Source organism: Microcaecilia unicolor, chromosome 3, assembly GCF_901765095.1.
Source record: "Microcaecilia unicolor chromosome 3, aMicUni1.1, whole genome shotgun sequence".
Lineage (NCBI taxonomy): Eukaryota > Metazoa > Chordata > Amphibia > Gymnophiona > Siphonopidae > Microcaecilia > Microcaecilia unicolor.
In genome coordinates this window covers 179,335,182-179,352,485 of record NC_044033.1, presented here as the reverse complement: position 1 = coordinate 179,352,485, position 17,304 = coordinate 179,335,182, and the positions used below count along the sequence as shown (strand labels likewise).

At 48.0% G+C, this 17,304-nt stretch overlaps 1 protein-coding gene across 1 annotated transcript in view; it reads left to right on the top strand.

Annotated features, from left to right (window-relative positions):
- Positions 1-5,217: 5,217 nt before the first annotated feature.
- LRP1 (LDL receptor related protein 1) overlaps positions 5,218-17,304 on the top strand; it is a 612,781-nt gene continuing 600,694 nt past the window's right edge. Inside the window, exon 1 of the mRNA XM_030196646.1 lies at positions 5,218-5,556. Coding sequence (XP_030052506.1) covers positions 5,460-5,556 — 97 coding nt within the window. The 5' untranslated portion in view covers positions 5,218-5,459. The remainder of the gene's footprint in view (positions 5,557-17,304) is intronic.

Sequence of the window (17,304 nt, the reverse complement as noted above, 5' to 3'; positions counted from 1 at the left end):
TGCTCCCACACTAAATATATTTTTGAATGGTCACAAGACTATCTCCACTTCAGGAAGCAGGTGAAAGTTTGGCTCTTCAACCAGGCCTTTAATGGAAGAAGTAACTAACTTGTTAGTCTCACTCACACACTCGCGGGCTGCACATACTGCAGCAGGACATGTTTATCCACGCCTACCCTAGCTGAGATAATATTTAACCATCACTGACCTTATGTGCAACTTTCTTTAAATTAGTCACCGTACTTTATAACTCTTCTTACTCTCTTACCTATCTGTATTTTCTGTCTTTGCTTATACCGTACACCAGCCAGACCTGACATTTTGGCTGGGCTCAGAGTTAATATGGGTGGGCACTATATATATATGCTAGAAGTAGGGCACACTACTCATGCCTATATATATATATATATATATATATATATATATATATATATATATATATGGGCATGAGCAGTGGTGTTCCTAGGGGGGGCAGACACCCGGGGCGGCGCCCCCCCCCCCCCGGGTGCAGCACCCTCCCCGATGCAGGGCGGACCCCCCAGGTGCACGCTGCTGGGGGGGGGTGCCGCAGCGCGCGCCTGCTCAGAATTCCCTGACTTCGCGTGCTCGCTGCAGCTCCGTCTGACCTGGAACAGGAAGTAACCTGTTCCAGGGCAGAGGGAGCTGCAGCGAACGTGCGAAGTCAGCGAACTCAGAGCAGGCGCGCGCCGTGGCACCCCCCAGCGGCGTGCACCCTGGGCGGACCGCCCCCACCTTGGTACGCCACTGGGCATGAGTAGTGTGCCCTACTTCTAGCATTTTTCCTCTCTCTCCCTCCTTTTATCCAGCATTTCTCCTGTTTTTCTCTCTATCTGACCAACCAGGGTCTTCCCCTTGCTCCCCTTCCTTCTCCCCAACAGCTTGTCTCTCCCCTGCCCTTTTCCATGTCCCCTCTTTCTCCCACCATCTTTCCATTCATCTTTCTCTCTGTACCCCTCTTCTAGCCAGCATCCCAACTCTTCTTTCTTTCCATCCAGCTTCTCCCCTCTCACCTCCATCCAGCATGTCCCTTTCTCTCTCTCTCTCTCCCTTCCACCAACATCTTCCCTCGCTCTCCACCTTCTGTCCAGTGTCTCCCTCCTTTCATCCATCTCCTCTCTCTTCCTCCTTTCATCCAGTGTCTCCCCTTTTTCTGTCCCCATCCAACCTCTTTGATCTCTCTCTCTCCCCCCATGCAACATACAACCTGACACACTTTCTTCCTCCTCCCCTTCCAAACAAAATATTTTTTTCTATGCTCCTCCACCCCAGCATTTTTTGTTTCCACATGCCTTAGTTCCCCAGGCACCCAAACGGCTGCTGAGATCAGCCAGGGAGCTCAACTGCATCCCTTCTACACGCTGCCACTGTGAGCAGCCTCAACAAAAAAAGAAAATGAAGCGCGGGGCCGCCGCCGCCTTCAGGCACGCGCTGTTGGTCTGCCAGTCCCCAGCCCTCTGAACAGGAAATTGACGTCAGCGGGGACAGAGGACGGCAGAGCCGACAGCGCATGCCTGAAGGCTGCTGCGGCCCAGCGTTTCATTTTCTTCTTTTGCTGAGGCTGCTCACAGAGACGCAGCGGCGGCGGTAGCGGCGGAGGATCATCTCAGCGGGAGACTTTCCCGCTTTGGCGGGAGATGACCTGCCAAAGCGGGAGTCTCCTGCTGAGTGTGGGAGACTTGGCAGGTGGGTGAGTGGGTTGGCGGGCCTGAGCCACCTGTAGCTACGCCCCTGCCTACACTGTCTATTAAAATGTTCTATTACGTATTGTGTTGACATTGTAAGTAGTATACTATGGCCCAGGGGCGTAGCCAGACCTCGCTGGGAGCGGGGGCCACAGCCCTAAGTGGGGGGCACTGTTTAGCCCCCCTCCCGCTGCTGCCTCCCCCAGCCGCTGCCACCACCCCCAGCCGCCGCCGCCACATTGAACCCCTCCCGATGATCCCCTTGAACCCCCCTCCCGCCACCAACCCTCCCCCGCCGTCGCCGCCCGCCCGCCGCTTCAAATACCTTGTGTTTGCTAGCCCCGCCAAAGAGAATCTAGTTCTTCGGCGCCGGACTAGCGCCTTCATTCAATGCAGTTCCTGGCGTGATCAGCTGTTTCTGATGCTACTCCGGCGCCGAAGAACTAGATTCTTTGGCGGGGCTAGCAAACAAGGTATTTGAAGCGGTGGGGCGGGCGGCGACGGTGGGGGAAGGTTGGTGGCGGGAGGGGGGTTCAAGGGGATCGTCAGGAGGGGGCCAGGGCCAAATCTACGGGGGCCCGGGCCCCCTCAGGCCCCCGTAGCTTCGCCACTGCTATGGCCATACTTTGTATTGTTATTTGAATATTTTTGCTGCTGTAATTGTCTATTGCTCATTTTTGATTTACTCTTACTGTACACCACCTTGAGTGAATTCCTTCAAAAAGGTGGTAAATAAATCCTAATAAACAAAATAAATAAAATTATGCTAACAATTAGCACATGGTAAATGCCAGGCAGCCCACTAGCCCTTGGATTCTGTATAGTGAAGTTACTTGCGGTTCTGTGCATAAATCTAGGTGTATTCTATAACTACGTGTGTAAATGAATTGTTTTAACAAGCTGTTAAGCATTGTTAACAGCTCTTAACAAACAATAACGAGCACTAATTGGCAAAAACCTCACCTATTATTCCCTTACCCTTAATTGTTCTGTCTGTTTACTTGTCTTATCTAGATTGTAAGCTCTTTGAGCAGGGACTGTCTTTTTGTGTTTGGTGTATAGCGCTGCGTATGCCTTGTAGTGCTATAGAAATGATAAATAGTAGTAGTAGTAATAGTAAGCGTATTCTGTAATGTACTGCACCTAAATTCTAACGTGCACAGTAAAAGGGGGGCATGGAAAAGGGTGTTTTTGTGGGCGTTCCAAAATCTATGCGCGTTGTTATAAAATATGGGCCAGTGCGCGTAAATCTACATGCAAGGAATTTATGCCAGCTTTTCGTTGGCGTAAATGGATGCACATACATTTGTGCGCATGAACTACACTTAAGCGTATTCTAAATACTGCATGGAGCCTTATGCATGGTGTTTAGAATACGCTTAGGCGTAATTGCCTAACCCGCGTTAATTTTAGATGCCATATATAGAATCGGGCTCTATATGCCTACAGGCCACATGGAACTCACACACTAGTTTGTTAGTGCACAATAAGGCAGTGGCGTTCCTAGGTTGGCTGCCACCCGGGGCGGATCGCCGCTGCATTCCCCCCCCCCCCCCACGGGTGCAGCGGCGTCCATCCCCCCAGGGTGCAGCACGACACCCCCCCCCGGCGCAATGACACCCCCTCCACGGTGCATTAAGCCCCTCCCCCCGGGTGCATTCTTGGCTGCTGGAGGGTGCAGAGAGCAGCTGCGCGCCTGTTGGCTCCACTGGCTCCCTGCTCCCTCTGCCCCGGAACAGGAAGTAACCTGTTCCGGGGCAGAGGGAGCAGGGAACCAGCGGAGCTGACAGGTGCGCGGCTGCCCTCTGCACCCTCCAGCAGCGTGCAACCGGGGCGGACTGCCCCCACCGCCCCGCCCTTGCTATGCCACTGCACCAGGGGCGTAGCCAGACAACAGATTTTGGGTGGGCCTAGGAAAGAAGTGGGTGGGCACCACGTGCTGTCCCCCACCAGCACCAAAAAAATATCTTAGCTGGCGAGAAAATGCTTCTTTCCACCTTGGCTTACCATCAAAGGGAAGTCTTCAGCTGATAGAGCTTGGGATCTCCACCAGCTACCACTTAACGTGTGCAACTGTTGGGTGGGCCTGAACCCTAAGTGGGTGGGCCCTGGCCCACCCAGGCTCACCTGTGGCTATGCCACTGCACTGCACTAAGGACCCCTTTTAACAAGCTGTGTTAAAAGGGGTGTCGGCATGTGGATTTGCTGCACGTCGAGGCCCCTTTTACTGCTGCGGGTAAAAGGCAAAAAAAAAAAAAAAAAGTAATGGCTGTGCGATGTGCATACTTGCCGTGCGGCCACTTGCGGGGGTAGCCCTTATCATTATCTATTGGGAGGTGGTAAGGGCCCCTGCTCTAACCCAGCGGTAACCGGGCAGCACATTACCACTGGATAAGCCCCTGGCGCAAACAAAACATTTCTGTCACAATAGAAATGGCGCATGGTGGGGACGACACTACCACTGGCTCCCACAGTGGGCCGGCGGTAGTGCCAGAATGACACATGCCAACACCGCAGTAGCTCTACCGCAGTGTTGTAAAATATCCCCAAAGCTGTTAGGGTGCCTTAGTAAAAGGACCCCTAAAATTGGGGTTAGCACGTTCGAAAGTCCCACGTATGGGGTGCTAAAAGCCCATTTCTTAGGGCGGCTTAATAAAACGGCCTCTGAGCTAGGAAAATATTTCCATCCCCTTTCTCATTGTTTTTACTTCATCAAGGAGTGCTATTATGGTGAAAAAGATTACAAATGACTATTTAATTACATCATGTTTAAATATGCAGTATGTCATTTCTTGTTATAACTACTATCAATAGCTTGGCCCCATTATTTAGGCATGGCCTTAGTGGCTTGCTTCTACTGGAATTGTCCCGGGTCCTCATGGCCTATGGGGGCCCCAAATCTGCCTAATACAGAAGAAAACACAGGCAGGTTTGTGTTTGGGGTTCCCTCAATTTTAAACGTCTAACACTATCCCTGGGAAAAAGCAGTTACAAGATCGGATACTTTTTTTCGGAACGGGCTACTTAACAAGACTTGTAGTGCACCGCAGCTATTGTCATGAAGAAGCAAACAGACGGTAACGTCGGGACACTGTGAGCAAATCCATCAGGATCGGACCGTAGAGCTGATTTCAGGCAGGCTTGGAGAAGGATGGAAGAACGTCGATCACAAAGCCTGGAAAGAGAAGTGGTTCTGCAGTGCCTAGAGCGGGAACTGCCCTCAGTGCTACAGCTTTTCCCTATGCACGGATACACGGCACAGATGCTCGCTGCCATGTCTGCCACCCCTGACACCCACCACAGCCCCACTGACAGCTGTTCCCCATCGCGCATGTGCAGTCCGGGGGCTGCCGCTTAGCATTCCCTCCTCTCCCGTGGCAGTGACGTCACTGCCAGTCCTGGCCAGGGAAGGGAGAGAACTGGGCGGTTCGCGCTCCCCCTTCATTCCCTTTCTCCCTCCCTCCTTCTTCTTTCCTTGCACCCGTGGCGCGCACACTCAGCACCAGGAGAAAGCGCACGGCGCGCTCATATCATACACGCGCAGAGCAAGAGGAGCAGCCGAGTACGCATCGGTGCTGGGAGCTTTCTAGCTGCGATTCTTCTGTGCATTTTAATTCCTCCCCTCCTCATGCATCCCTAGTGCCGGAGGGCAGAGGCGCTGTAACCCTTGCCCATCTGCCTCCGGACCCCGAGAAGTCGCTTGTATTGGCACTGAAGCTGTTGCACTCCGGAGCTTCTCACCGCTTCAGTGCAGCCATGCCGCTGCTGCTTCCACGGGCAGACGTGGTCCTCCTGGCATTGCTGCTGGCCCTGGGATTCCTGCACCACTTTCTCGCTCCTGTTTCTGCCCTTGGTGAGTACAAGGGAAAGCCTTATTGATCGCATTGGGGCGGGCGGTTAACCCTTGGCGTGCTATATTGTCTCAGGCATTGTTTTATCCCTGTATTCTGGAATCAGCTAAGGGTGCTTATTTTGGATCCAGCCCTTAGGCTGATTACTTGCCCCAGTTCATAAGCCCTGTGCTTACTGTCTCCCCCCCAATCCACGGTGGAAAATAAGCCTATTTTTCAGTCTTTTTTTTTTTTCAAGCATTTAGCCCCCCTCTTTTTTTTCTTTTGTATCTATGCATCAGTATTTCAATTTGCATGCTTGCGGTTCTTTGAAATGATTATTCTATATATCCTGGGATAATGTATTTAATGGTTTAAAACAGGAGGGGTGTGGAAGGATGTAAAATGGTAGGGGTTTGTCTGGATTATTAGATCTGGATCCGGCTTGGCCTTCTTTGGCTAGTATTTCATCCATGAAACGATCGTCTTCAATCACAAGAAATACAGTATCTTAAATCATGGTAATAGGAGGTTTTTCTTTCGAGCTTCAGATTTTCCATCCTCTTTTCCAAATACTGGATCTGAGTTGTGCTTTTTCATTCACGGCTCCTGGATGCTAAAGCTGTATTTGTGTTTGTATGTGTTTTCGGAGGTGGGGGTTGGGGGGGGGGGGGGGAGGGCTAGCTTCCTTGTTTCCTTCCGTCTGTCGTTTTTACTTGCAGTTAAAAACCAGTAATTATTGAATATTGTTTTCCTCGTACAGTATTGTGGATGTGCAAAAGAGTGCAACCAGTATTTATAGATATTTGAAACGAGTCGACCCTGGGTTTGCAATATGTAGAATGCAAGCAGGGCTTGGGAAGGAGTTTCACAGTTAGTTTTAGAAGAGGGTACAGGGCAGATGCTGTAAACCAAGAACACAAGGGTTTAATTGTGGAGGAATTCTGGATGGGGATCCAGATTTGCAATCCCAGCTCTGAGTGGTGTGAGGCTGCAGTGCGCCTCCGCTGCGTGACATGGCACATAAAACCGGGAGGAAAGAAAACAAGAAGGGGATCACTGCCATATACCAGGGGAGCAGAACCTATTCTACTGTGTGGGGAGCACTCTAGCAGCTCGCTACACAGCTTTGAATGTGTGTCGTTTTTCTCTTATTTAACTATGTGCAGAGTTTTTTTTTTTTTAAACAAGGGAACGTGTTGCTTCGCCTCTCCACATAGATTATATAAGCAGTGAATCATTTTCCAGAGACTCTTAAGCAAGAGTTCCTATTCTAACAGGTTATCTGCTACCCAACCCCCTCCCCCAACCAAAGAAAGAAAAAGCAATTGTGAAAAACATGTGAAACAAAAGAAAAACAGGGTTGTTTTCCTGTGGCAGATTTAAGGCAATAGACCTGAACTAGAAGAAAATAGTTAGGAATCCTTTCATGTAGTTACAGCCACAGGACCAATTTCTGGATGGTGCATACTGAGACAAAGGTCTTAAATACACAATTGTACCTTTATAAGCATCATTTTGAAATGCCACATACCTGTCTGCTGTTTTCCAGGAGTCCTGAGTCTAGATATAAATATCCTAGAAACTTGTTTTGCTCTGTTCTGAATGTTTTGTTTCTTAGGTAGTGTTTGGGATGGGGTAATGCATAATGCATGCCTTCCTGGTATTCCCTACTCCAGGCAAATCCTTCATTAGTTGCCAAGGCTGCTGTGGTTAGGAGGTGTTCAGACCTGTGCTTTACCTTCTGTTATCCTTTCCTGCTGTGATCTCACAGTGCTGCGTTGTGACATCATAGTGGTTGCTGCTGTTAGATTGTTTCTGATTCACCATTGTTGGTTAGGAGGTGTTCAGACCTGTGCTTTACCTTCTGTTATCCTTTCCTGCTGTGATCTCACAGTGCTGTGTTGTGACATCATAGTGGTTGCTGCTGTTAGATTGGTTCTGATTCACCATTGTTGGTTAGGAGGTGTTCAGACCTGTGCTTTACCTTCTGTTATCCTTTCCTGCTGTGATCTCACAGTGCTGCGTTGTGACATCATAGTGGTTGCTGCTGTTAGATTGGTTCTGATTCACCATTGTTGGCTCAGAGAGGAAAGAGCCTTTTGTTTAAACAGCACATTCTCCTAATTAGGCACAGTACAAAAGCAAAGTATGAAGAATGTCAAATATAGGTATTCCAGCAGAGTGTGTGTGGGTTGTTGGGGGTTTTCTTTTAAATGATTATTATTAATCACATTCCCTGGGGAGAGGTGCTAAGTGTCTTCTGTCCATCCAGCTCCTAGTTAATTCAAACACCCTGAACTGTTAGCTCTTTTTAGTTGTGAAATACCAAAAGAAAAAAAGCTGCTCCTGCTTCAACCACAGAAACTATTTTTCTGTATGGGATTCCATTGTTTGTTTACCCAGTGCTTGTCTCCACACAGATTTATTCTCCAACACACTCCTGACCCAGTGCCAGATATAATCATTTTGATTTTTATTTAGTACTTCTTATTCAAATTACATGAGGTTTTGCAGTGTGCATGCAGCCACCTCTGGGGTGGGTGATCTGGTAACATGCTTATAATATCAGCGTGGCGCAAAAGAATTCAGACGAGGAGAAAGCGGGAGAAAATCTATAGGACACGAGAGAGCACGCACGAAGCTTTAGTAAAAAGGACCCCTTTGTATTCATGCTTTTAGCCAACAGAATTAGTGCGCACTAAATTTGAAGAAGCCCATAGGGAATATAATGGGCTTCTTAACACAGCGCACACTACTGTCCGTTAGCACACGCTAAGCTTTAGTAAAAACAGCCCCAAAGTCTTCTGTATTGGTTCTCTCTTCTCCACTTACTAAGAGTAATAAACATTTTCGCCTTCCAACTTGCTCATGGCAGCCAGAAGAAAGGATATAACTTCTTAAAGCTTACTTCAAGAGTACAGATGTTGACATCCTTAGCTGGGAGGAGTTGGCCGTGGCTCAAGACTAGTGGCGCAGCAACCCAAAGCTAAGGGCAGCCCACTTCAAGATAAAGTATTCTTTGCATAAAGAAGAGAGGGAGAGACAGCAGAGGAAGGAGGAGGAAACTGTTTTGTTACTTCCCCCCCCTCCCTATCCCCTCAAATCTCTTGTGGAATGATCCGTAACTTTTTTTGGACAGACTCGTTGCTCTGTAATTGAACTCATAAGCCACCACAAAACCCATCGGTAGTCCGCGGTCAAGCGCATCGTGGACTGCGAGTATCGTTTACCCCTATTGACCGTATGTTTAAAACTAAGGGGCCCTGTTACTAAATCTTACTGTGCGCTAAATGTTACGTGGCCCGTAAATATAAAATGGGGATGTGCGGCATTTAGGCCCAATGCGCAGAAGCAGACGCGGGCGCTAGAGGCCATTAGCGCCAGACTAGTGCCCGCGTTTGCCCAGCACATAATTTTCAGAAGGCCCTTACCACGGCAAAACAAGAGCTCGCCAGCGATCACCGCTAATAGCGTGCAAATGTAGGCAAAAGGATTAAAATAGGTCGTTTCGTATTCCCTCTGATGTGCAACCCAACGCCAGCTTGGAGCAGGCGTTACTCACTTGTCCAGCAAGGTGACGGAGCGGAAGTCCCTCTCCCATGTAGCCGGTCTTAGGTCATGTCAGGAGGCGTAGTTTTCGAGGAGTTTTGAAGGAGTCAGGCAAAGGAATCCTCTTCCCAATTGAAGCTAGCGTGCTGCGGGAATGTGAGGGGGCCGAGTGAGGACGCACAGGTTGCTGCAGTCTCCAGCTGCCGATTCACTGCCTCTCCCCCCCCCCCCCCCCGTTGGACTGAGCATGAGCACAAGAGTTTTGCATACGTGCAGCTCTTGTGCGCATGTCCCTGGCACAATCCTAAAGCTTAACTTCTCAATGCTCGACACTTAGCCAGACCTTGAGGTGAGAGGGGGCCAGAGTCCAAGGTGGGGGGGCACATTTTGGTTGCCATCCCGCTGCCCCCCTCCGCCGCCACTGTACATCTTGGTTGGCGGGGGTCCCCAGCCCCTGCCAGCTGAAGCACCGCCGCAAATGCCTTGGCTGGCGGAGGTCCCCAAATCCTGCCAGCTGAAGACTTCGTCCAGCACTGGTCTTCGGTGCCGCCGCATTGCTTGCCTTGCTCTCTCTTCCCCTCACGTCTGGCATTCCCGACGTGAGGGGAGGAGAGAGCAGGGCAGGCAATGCGGCGGTGCTGCCACAGACCATCACTGGATGAGGTGTTTAGCTAGTGGGGATTAGGGACCCCCCACGAAAGCCAACCAGGGGCCCAGAGCATATTTGGGGGGCCCGGGGCCCCTGTGGCCCCACCTAGCTACGCCACTGTTCGACACTAACAGTGTACATATCATTTGTATACTATTAGTGTCAAGCATTAGGGAGTTATTTTTGGGTGCTGTTATGGTGGTATTTCCTGGTGTTCGGAACAGTGCCGGAGTTTTCATCATCTGGGTCTTAGCATAAGGGCTCCTAAGCTTACCCATTTCTCTGCTCTGCTACTTATTTGATCTTGTAAGATAACCCATCCTCTTCAGGGGGGGGGGGGGTCTCCTAATAGTCCCATACTAATGTTCATGTTTTCTCTCTTTTATTTTTAACACTTTAAAGGACAGTGTTTCACTTTACCGCAACACTAACTGCTGTTTTGAAACATTTGTCCCCAAGTTAAGTTTTCAGCTGCTCATGCTGTTGCGGGGGAAAGGAGGGGGGGGGGGTGTTCTGTTAGAGATCAGCAGAAGCACCCATGAATTAGTTGAAGTAATGATGGAAGAATAAGGTTTTTATTGCTGAATCATTAATATGTAAGTACTACTATTACTACTTATCATTTCTATAGCGCTACTAGAGGTACGCAGCGCTGTACACTTGAACATGAAGAGACAGTCCCTGCTCGACAGAGCTTACAATCTAATTAGGACAGACAAACAGGAAGGACAAATAAGAGATAAGGGAATTACTAAGGTGGGGGTGAGTGGAGGAGTGGTCTAGTGGTTAGGGTGGTGGACCTTGGTCCTGGGGAACTGAGTTTGATTCCCACTTCAGGCACAGGCAGCTCCTTGTGACTCTGGGCAAGTCACTTAACCCTCCATTGCCCCATGTAAGCTGCATTGAGCCTGCCATGAGTGGGAAAGTGTGGGGTACAAATGTAACAAGAAGAATGAAACATGGAAAAAGGTGAGATCTTAATAATAGCTTTTTGTGCCAGATTATCTGGCTTTGTAATATTTTAGCAGGTATTCCTGGTTATACATGGTTTTGTTACAGGGGTTCAATCCTGAAATTTATTAAATAGTGTAAATTCAGTGTAGATTCTGACCATGGCTAAGTTGCTCAGTTGTACCTGCAGCCACCTCTTGGGAGGAGGATGATCTCTGAAACTGTCTGATGCCTGAGCTGGATGTTAGTTCCCAAACAAGAAATTACTTCTGTGGTTATTCAGTTACAATTACATAGCGGCAAAGGAAAATAAAGTGATGCCTGGAGGCGTTTGCTTGGCAGAGTGGAGATTTTTAACACCTTTTCCCAGGTTTGCATCTGGCTCGTTGTAGTTCTGTTGGGATAGATCCCGTTTCAATTCAGAATACTGTATTTCAGGAATTAGAAGGGGCAGGACTTGATAGCCTGCCAAAGTATAATTACCTAAAATTGACAGAGTAGTTGGAGAGAGAGAGAGAGGAGACGTTCTTAAGGTCAGTTTGTTGAAAGGTACAGGTTGTGGGCCCATTAAAAGCATTGCTTGAGGGATACTAAAACAGTTAATGAGGTGATAACACAGTACTCTCTTGTGGCGCGCGCGCGCACGCACACACACACACCCTCATTATTCTCCTCCTCCCTGTGTCCTTGCTGTGCAGGCAGGCCTACCATTGGCTCCTTGAGTCATCTTGATATCACTCCCTGTTGGTACATAATAAGTATTGACAATACTAGAAACCTAACCATTAACTTAACTAAGACAATCACGTGTAGTATAATAGTGAATGTGCTCAGAATGCCCATGCATGCTACACAGCCGTAACCAGCTTAAAACATAACATTGGGACCCACCATCATAGCACAGCCCTACCTACCAGTTAAAAAAACACAATGTTCAATACAGTCACTGTTGTCTTGGATAACAGTAGCGGTGGTACTTTTTTTTTTTTTTGTGACATTTGTACCCTGCACTTTCTCACTCATGGCAGGCTCTATGCGGTGGGCAATAGAGGGTTAAGTGACTTGCCCAGAGTCACAAGGAGCTGCCTGTGCTGGGAATTGAACTCAGTTCCTCAGGACCAAAGTCCACCACCCTAACCACTAGGCCACTCCTCCACTCCACTTAGCTTATAGTGTAGATGTCTCATAATGGGGGGGTATCCAAACGGGAAACGAGACTGTAGGTCCATAGGCATCCTCTCTATTTTTCTTTTTTCCTTTTATATTTGCTCGCGCTGGTGGCGCTAATCATAAAAATCAAAAAAATAGTGCTCAGTCGTGCCATTCAATGTCAGCTGTTCAATGCTTGCACGTTCCCGACATGCTGCATGTTTCGCCAAAAAGGCGTCCTCAGGAGAACGAGCTTCGCAGAACTTTTACATGGAGACTACAGGAGGCAAACAGTATTATGGCCCCACCCAGTAGGACATAAGTATTGCCATACTGGGAACGACCAAAGGTCCATCAAGCCCAGCATCTTGTTTCCAACAGCGGGGGTCACAAATACCTGGCAAGATCTGAAAAAAGTACAAAACATTCTATACTGCTTATCCCAGAAATAGTGGATTTTCCCCCAAGTCCTTTTAATAATGGTCTATGGACTTTTTCTTTAGGTAGATGTGGGTTTCTTCTCAATCAGGGGGCATGCCTTAGCTTCAAGGCTGTTAGGTCCCGATGCGGAAAACTCCAGTGCTGTATGTAACAGCGCTGGAAATATCGGAACAGTGCAGCAAAACAACTTTCCCTAATGCTCAACACTAATGGTATGCAAATATAGGTATGCTGTTAGCATTAATTATTAGGGAGTTAAGGGGGGGGGGGGGGTTGTGCCTGAGCATGCTCAGAAGAGCATGCCGCAGTGTCCCTTACCCCAACCCCTTCCCTATTAAAAAAAAAAAAAAAGAAAATAATAAAACCTGGCATGGTCCGGTGGACCTCTAATGTCCCCTCAAAATCATTGAAAAAGCCCTGGTGGCCCCCCGACCCCATCATATCTGGGAGGGAGGGAGGGATTCCTACTCCTTCCTGGTGGGTGTGTCATCAAAATGGCAGCATCCTGCCCTGCCTGGTGCACCCTGGGTCGTACTGGGTGGGATATAACTACCATATAAGGGAATCTGCACCATAAGCCCTGTAAAATGACTTATGGACTTTCATATAATGTGACATTAAGGTACCTCAAAGAATAAGTAAGGCATAAGAAGCAAACCCCTTTTCATGGAAGATAAGTTCTAGAACAATGTTCATTAGTGTTTTTTGACACACCAAAAATCAGGAGTGAGGACAAATTTCTGTACCATCCTCTGCGTGGAAGAACAGGGAAGGAGTGTCCCTTGGCCAAACCATCCCTGCTTGGTGGGGGGGGGGGGGGGGGATAATCCCGAGTGACATAATTATCCCCAACCTCAATGAAAGCCAGCAGTGACTTGTGGGAGGAGTCTAAGATTTGGTTGTTGAAGTGGAGGAGTAGCCTAATGGTTACTACAGTGGGCTGAGGACCAAGGTAACCGGGTTTGATTCCCACTGCAGCTCCTTTTGATCCTGTGCAAATCACTTAACCCTGTATGGCCCTGAGTGCAAAAACTTACTGTGAACCCACTAGGGACAGTACCTGCATGTAATATGTAAACTGCTTTTGGTTATACCATGGAAAGGTGGTGTATCAAGTTCCAGAGTTCCTCTGGCAAAAAGCTGGTGTACATCCACTTGACTGCTGAGCACATAAATCCTTTCCGTAGCTCGGTGTTTCAAAGCTCGCATCCAGGCAATGTTGTTCACAAACACAATGAGATCGCTATAGCTGGCCTGTGAATTTTGTAAACTGTCATGATGCCAGCGTACTGAGAAAAGCAACATGCTGGCAGGAAGGGCCCCTACGATGCCCATGCCAAGGGTTGCCCTTTTCTGATCTAGTTGAAAAGGACAAGATGTAAGGCTCCGAGGGAATAGACTGGAGTAAATGTAAGGAAATATTTGCTCAAGAAGGGGTTATAGTGGGTGCATGAAACCAGGGGGCAGAAGAACACTTTTGTTTGGTTAGAATGATTTGACCCCCCCCCCCCCCCCAATCTCTGGTTCCCCAGAACTCCTAATTGCTGATGCCATGTAGGACAAAATATTGCTCAGGTTATGGCCCCAGTGGCCCACCCTATTCTTCTGTCAGTGCATGAAACAGCCAAGAGCTCCTGTGCTATAGAGGTGGCCTGCAGGCTCTGCTACTGCCTTCTCCTACACCTTATTGGCTGGCTAAGTTGTGTATGACCAATGGGCAGCAAGTGAAGGAGAGAGCAGCAGTGCAGGAGTGACACGCTTCCTGTATGCCCAGTGATGCCAGTGGAGAAGTGGAATAGGAATAGGTGATAGAACAGTTTGGAAGGCTGAGAGAGTGGTTGGGTGATGAGCGGATTTAGAAATGGGGAGGGAAAAGGATATTAGATGATGATTTGGAGAGGGTTAGGTGAGGGGATATGGGCTGGAGGGAGCGTAAGCACAGCCTGTGAGACTCCAAGCAGATGTGAGGACTATGAGTGGAATATGAGCTGGTCTGAGGGACTGGGAGGGAATTATGGGGGTGGGGAAGAGAAGAGACAGCAGGAGGTGAGCGAAGGTAAGTTGTGGAGATATGCTGTGGATAGACATAGATGGAGGAAGAAAAACAAGAAATGCTAAGAGATGAAGTGAACCGGCGATCTCCAAAGTACTTTGCAAACTGGACTATCTAGACCAAATTAACAGCGATGCGAACAGGTAGGCTAGTGAATTTTCATAGAATGTGGGATCCACATGTTGTGTGGTCCAAAGCCTCGTTGACTGTGAGACTATGCTGTTTATTTTTTCATTGTTATTCCTGCTCTGGTATATTGCATTATGGGTTTTAGCAGTTAGCCACAGTTCTCCTGGAGGGGTGGGGCAGGGTAGTGAAGGTTTTGGGATGTTATCTGTTCATGCCTTTGCTGACATTGTTAGTCTGTTTTGCTGATTCTGTGGCTTGTTCATACTTAATAAAATAAATAAAAAACATACGAGATGAAATGAAGACAGGAAAATAAATTGTAGATAGGGAAATAAGTCAGTGAAGAAAAGTGAGGAGGACAACAGAAGTCAATCTACAGACACAAAAGTTGGAAACATTTTGTTTATTTTAGTTTAGGGAGGAATTGTTTGCTTGCTGGGCTGGGTCAAGGACAATAGACAGGAGGGCAGCTGGTATTTGCCCTTCTCTTTCACCGTTGTGGCCAGCCCAGTAAACAAGGTATTTTACTGGAAGGGTGAGAGGTTTGTGACTCCCTTCCCCAACAGCTCCATTATTGAGCAGGGCTGTCGTCATGTCTTGAACTGACGGGAATGGAGAACTCTGTTCTTTATTCACAGTCTGTGACCGCCTGAGTGAAAAGATATAGTAGATATAGTAGATATATAGTAGATATAGTAAAAAGATATAGTAGAATTGGAAAAGGTACAGCGAAGGGCGACGAAAATGATAGTGGGGATGGGACGACTTTCCTATGAAGAGAGGCTGAGAAGGCTAGGGCTTTTCAGCTTGGAGAAGAGACGGCTGAGGGGAGATATGATAGAAGTGTATAAAATAATGAGTGGAATGGATCGGGTGGATGTGAAGCGACTGTTCACGCTATCCAAAAATACTAGGACTAGAGGGCATGAGTTGAAGCTACAGTGTGGTAAATTTAAAACGAATCGGAGAAAATTTTTCTTCACCCAACGTGTAATTAGACTCTGGAATTCATTGCCGGAGAACGTGGTACGGGCGGTTAGCTTGACGGAGTTTAAAAAGGGGTTAGATAGATTCCTAAAGGACAAGTCCATAGACCGCTATTAAATGGACTGGAAAAATTCCTCATTTTTAGGTATAACTTGTCTGGAATGTTTTTACGTTTGGGGAGCGTGCCAGGTGCCCTTGACCTGGATTGGCCACTGTCGGTGACAGGATGCTGGGCTAGATGGACCTTTGGTCTTTCCCAGTATGGCACTACTTATGTACTTATGTACTTATGTACCAGAGTCGGGTTACAAATAACAGCGATAAAGGCTATAAAAAGTTTGGAGGGGCAAATTTGGGAACTTTAATTTTTGAAAGTTGTGTACTGTGCAACTTTTTTTCACAACTTTGAATTACAGTGATATAGGGGCTCATTTTCAAAGCACTTAGACTTACATAATAACCTATTGTAAGGTCTCCTGCACAGGGAGACTCTTGGAAAAGTCTCCTGCACCGGGAGAAGTCCCTCGGCCCTTTAGCTGAGCTGTGTGCTGTAATCCACTGCTAAAGAGCACATGGCAATCCACAAGGTCAGATCATTGTACTTTATTATAATCCCTTTGTGTCAACTGCTCCTCCAGAGGTAGTGCCCACCACAGCATTTCTCAAGAAGCATATCAGTTCAACAGCATAGTATTCAGAACAAAACCAAAAAAGAGCCAAAACGTTCCAAATTCTCAGCAGTTCATATAAAGCAGTTATGCAAAGCAATTCTTCAAACAAAGCAGTTCAGAAAGGGTTCAAACTCCCAGCAGTTCATGTATAGCAGTTATGCCCAAAACCACCACTCCTCCTCTCTCCCTTTCAAAAGAAATCAACCTAGGAAGAATGGCAAGGGTCCCTCCCCAACCAAGCCAGCATTATAACCTGACCACCACCCGCATGACCCTCCTGTTCTCTCAGCTCCCCTTGTGGGATAGCCACCTTTTCCCCTTCCTCTACCAGGCTCTCCTCCCAAGCAGCCCTCTGCTGTTTCACCTCCTTTCCTTCCAGTGTAGTCAGAGCAGCAATCTCCATCAGCTCCTCTTGCCCTAGTTCTTCCTCCTTTTCTTCCCCATGGGTTCCTCCCCACACCCATTGCTCAGCTGCTCTGTATTTGCTTGATTGGGCAGGTTCAGAACTCCTTCCCACATCCTGGCTCTCTGGGACAGATTTTTCCAACTCCCTTCTCTTGCCCTTCGCCTGATCTCCTCTGGGGGCTGTTGGGGATTGAAGTCCCTGTTTCTACCATGGGACCTACTCAGGGGTTGCTGGGAATCGTAGTCTTTTCCTTTTCTCCAATCCCCCAGGGGAAAAGACTCCATCTTTTCTCTACCCAGTCTCTCTCCCTCTCGAGCCTCCTCATTCCTCCATGTGCCTTCATTCTCCCTCTCACCCTCATATTCCTCACACTATTGAACTTTATAAGTCTAGGTGCTTTAAAATGAGCCTCATAGATTTAAATTGGCTATTTTTTCAAATGTTTATTATTTTTTAAAGATCTAATTAGTCCATACCCGAGGCTGAAATTTGGCAGGATTATGCAGTTGATATCCCTCTATCTTGTGGTTTAAATAAGTCACATTCCCCACTTTTGTTACCTTTTCGCTCCTTGGGTCACATAATCCTATGTGATATCCCACAGAAGGCAACAGTCATGCCTGGTGGGAGCATCAGGTTGCTTGAGCTGGAAGCCAGCAGGAAGCGTAACAGGAGATCAATGGGTGGAGTTTAGGGAAAGGGAGCAAGTGATGCAGTGTGCCCTCTCTCGCCTCCTCCCCTATATGAGCTTCCTGGTTCTTCTACCTAGCTTCACTCCCTTCT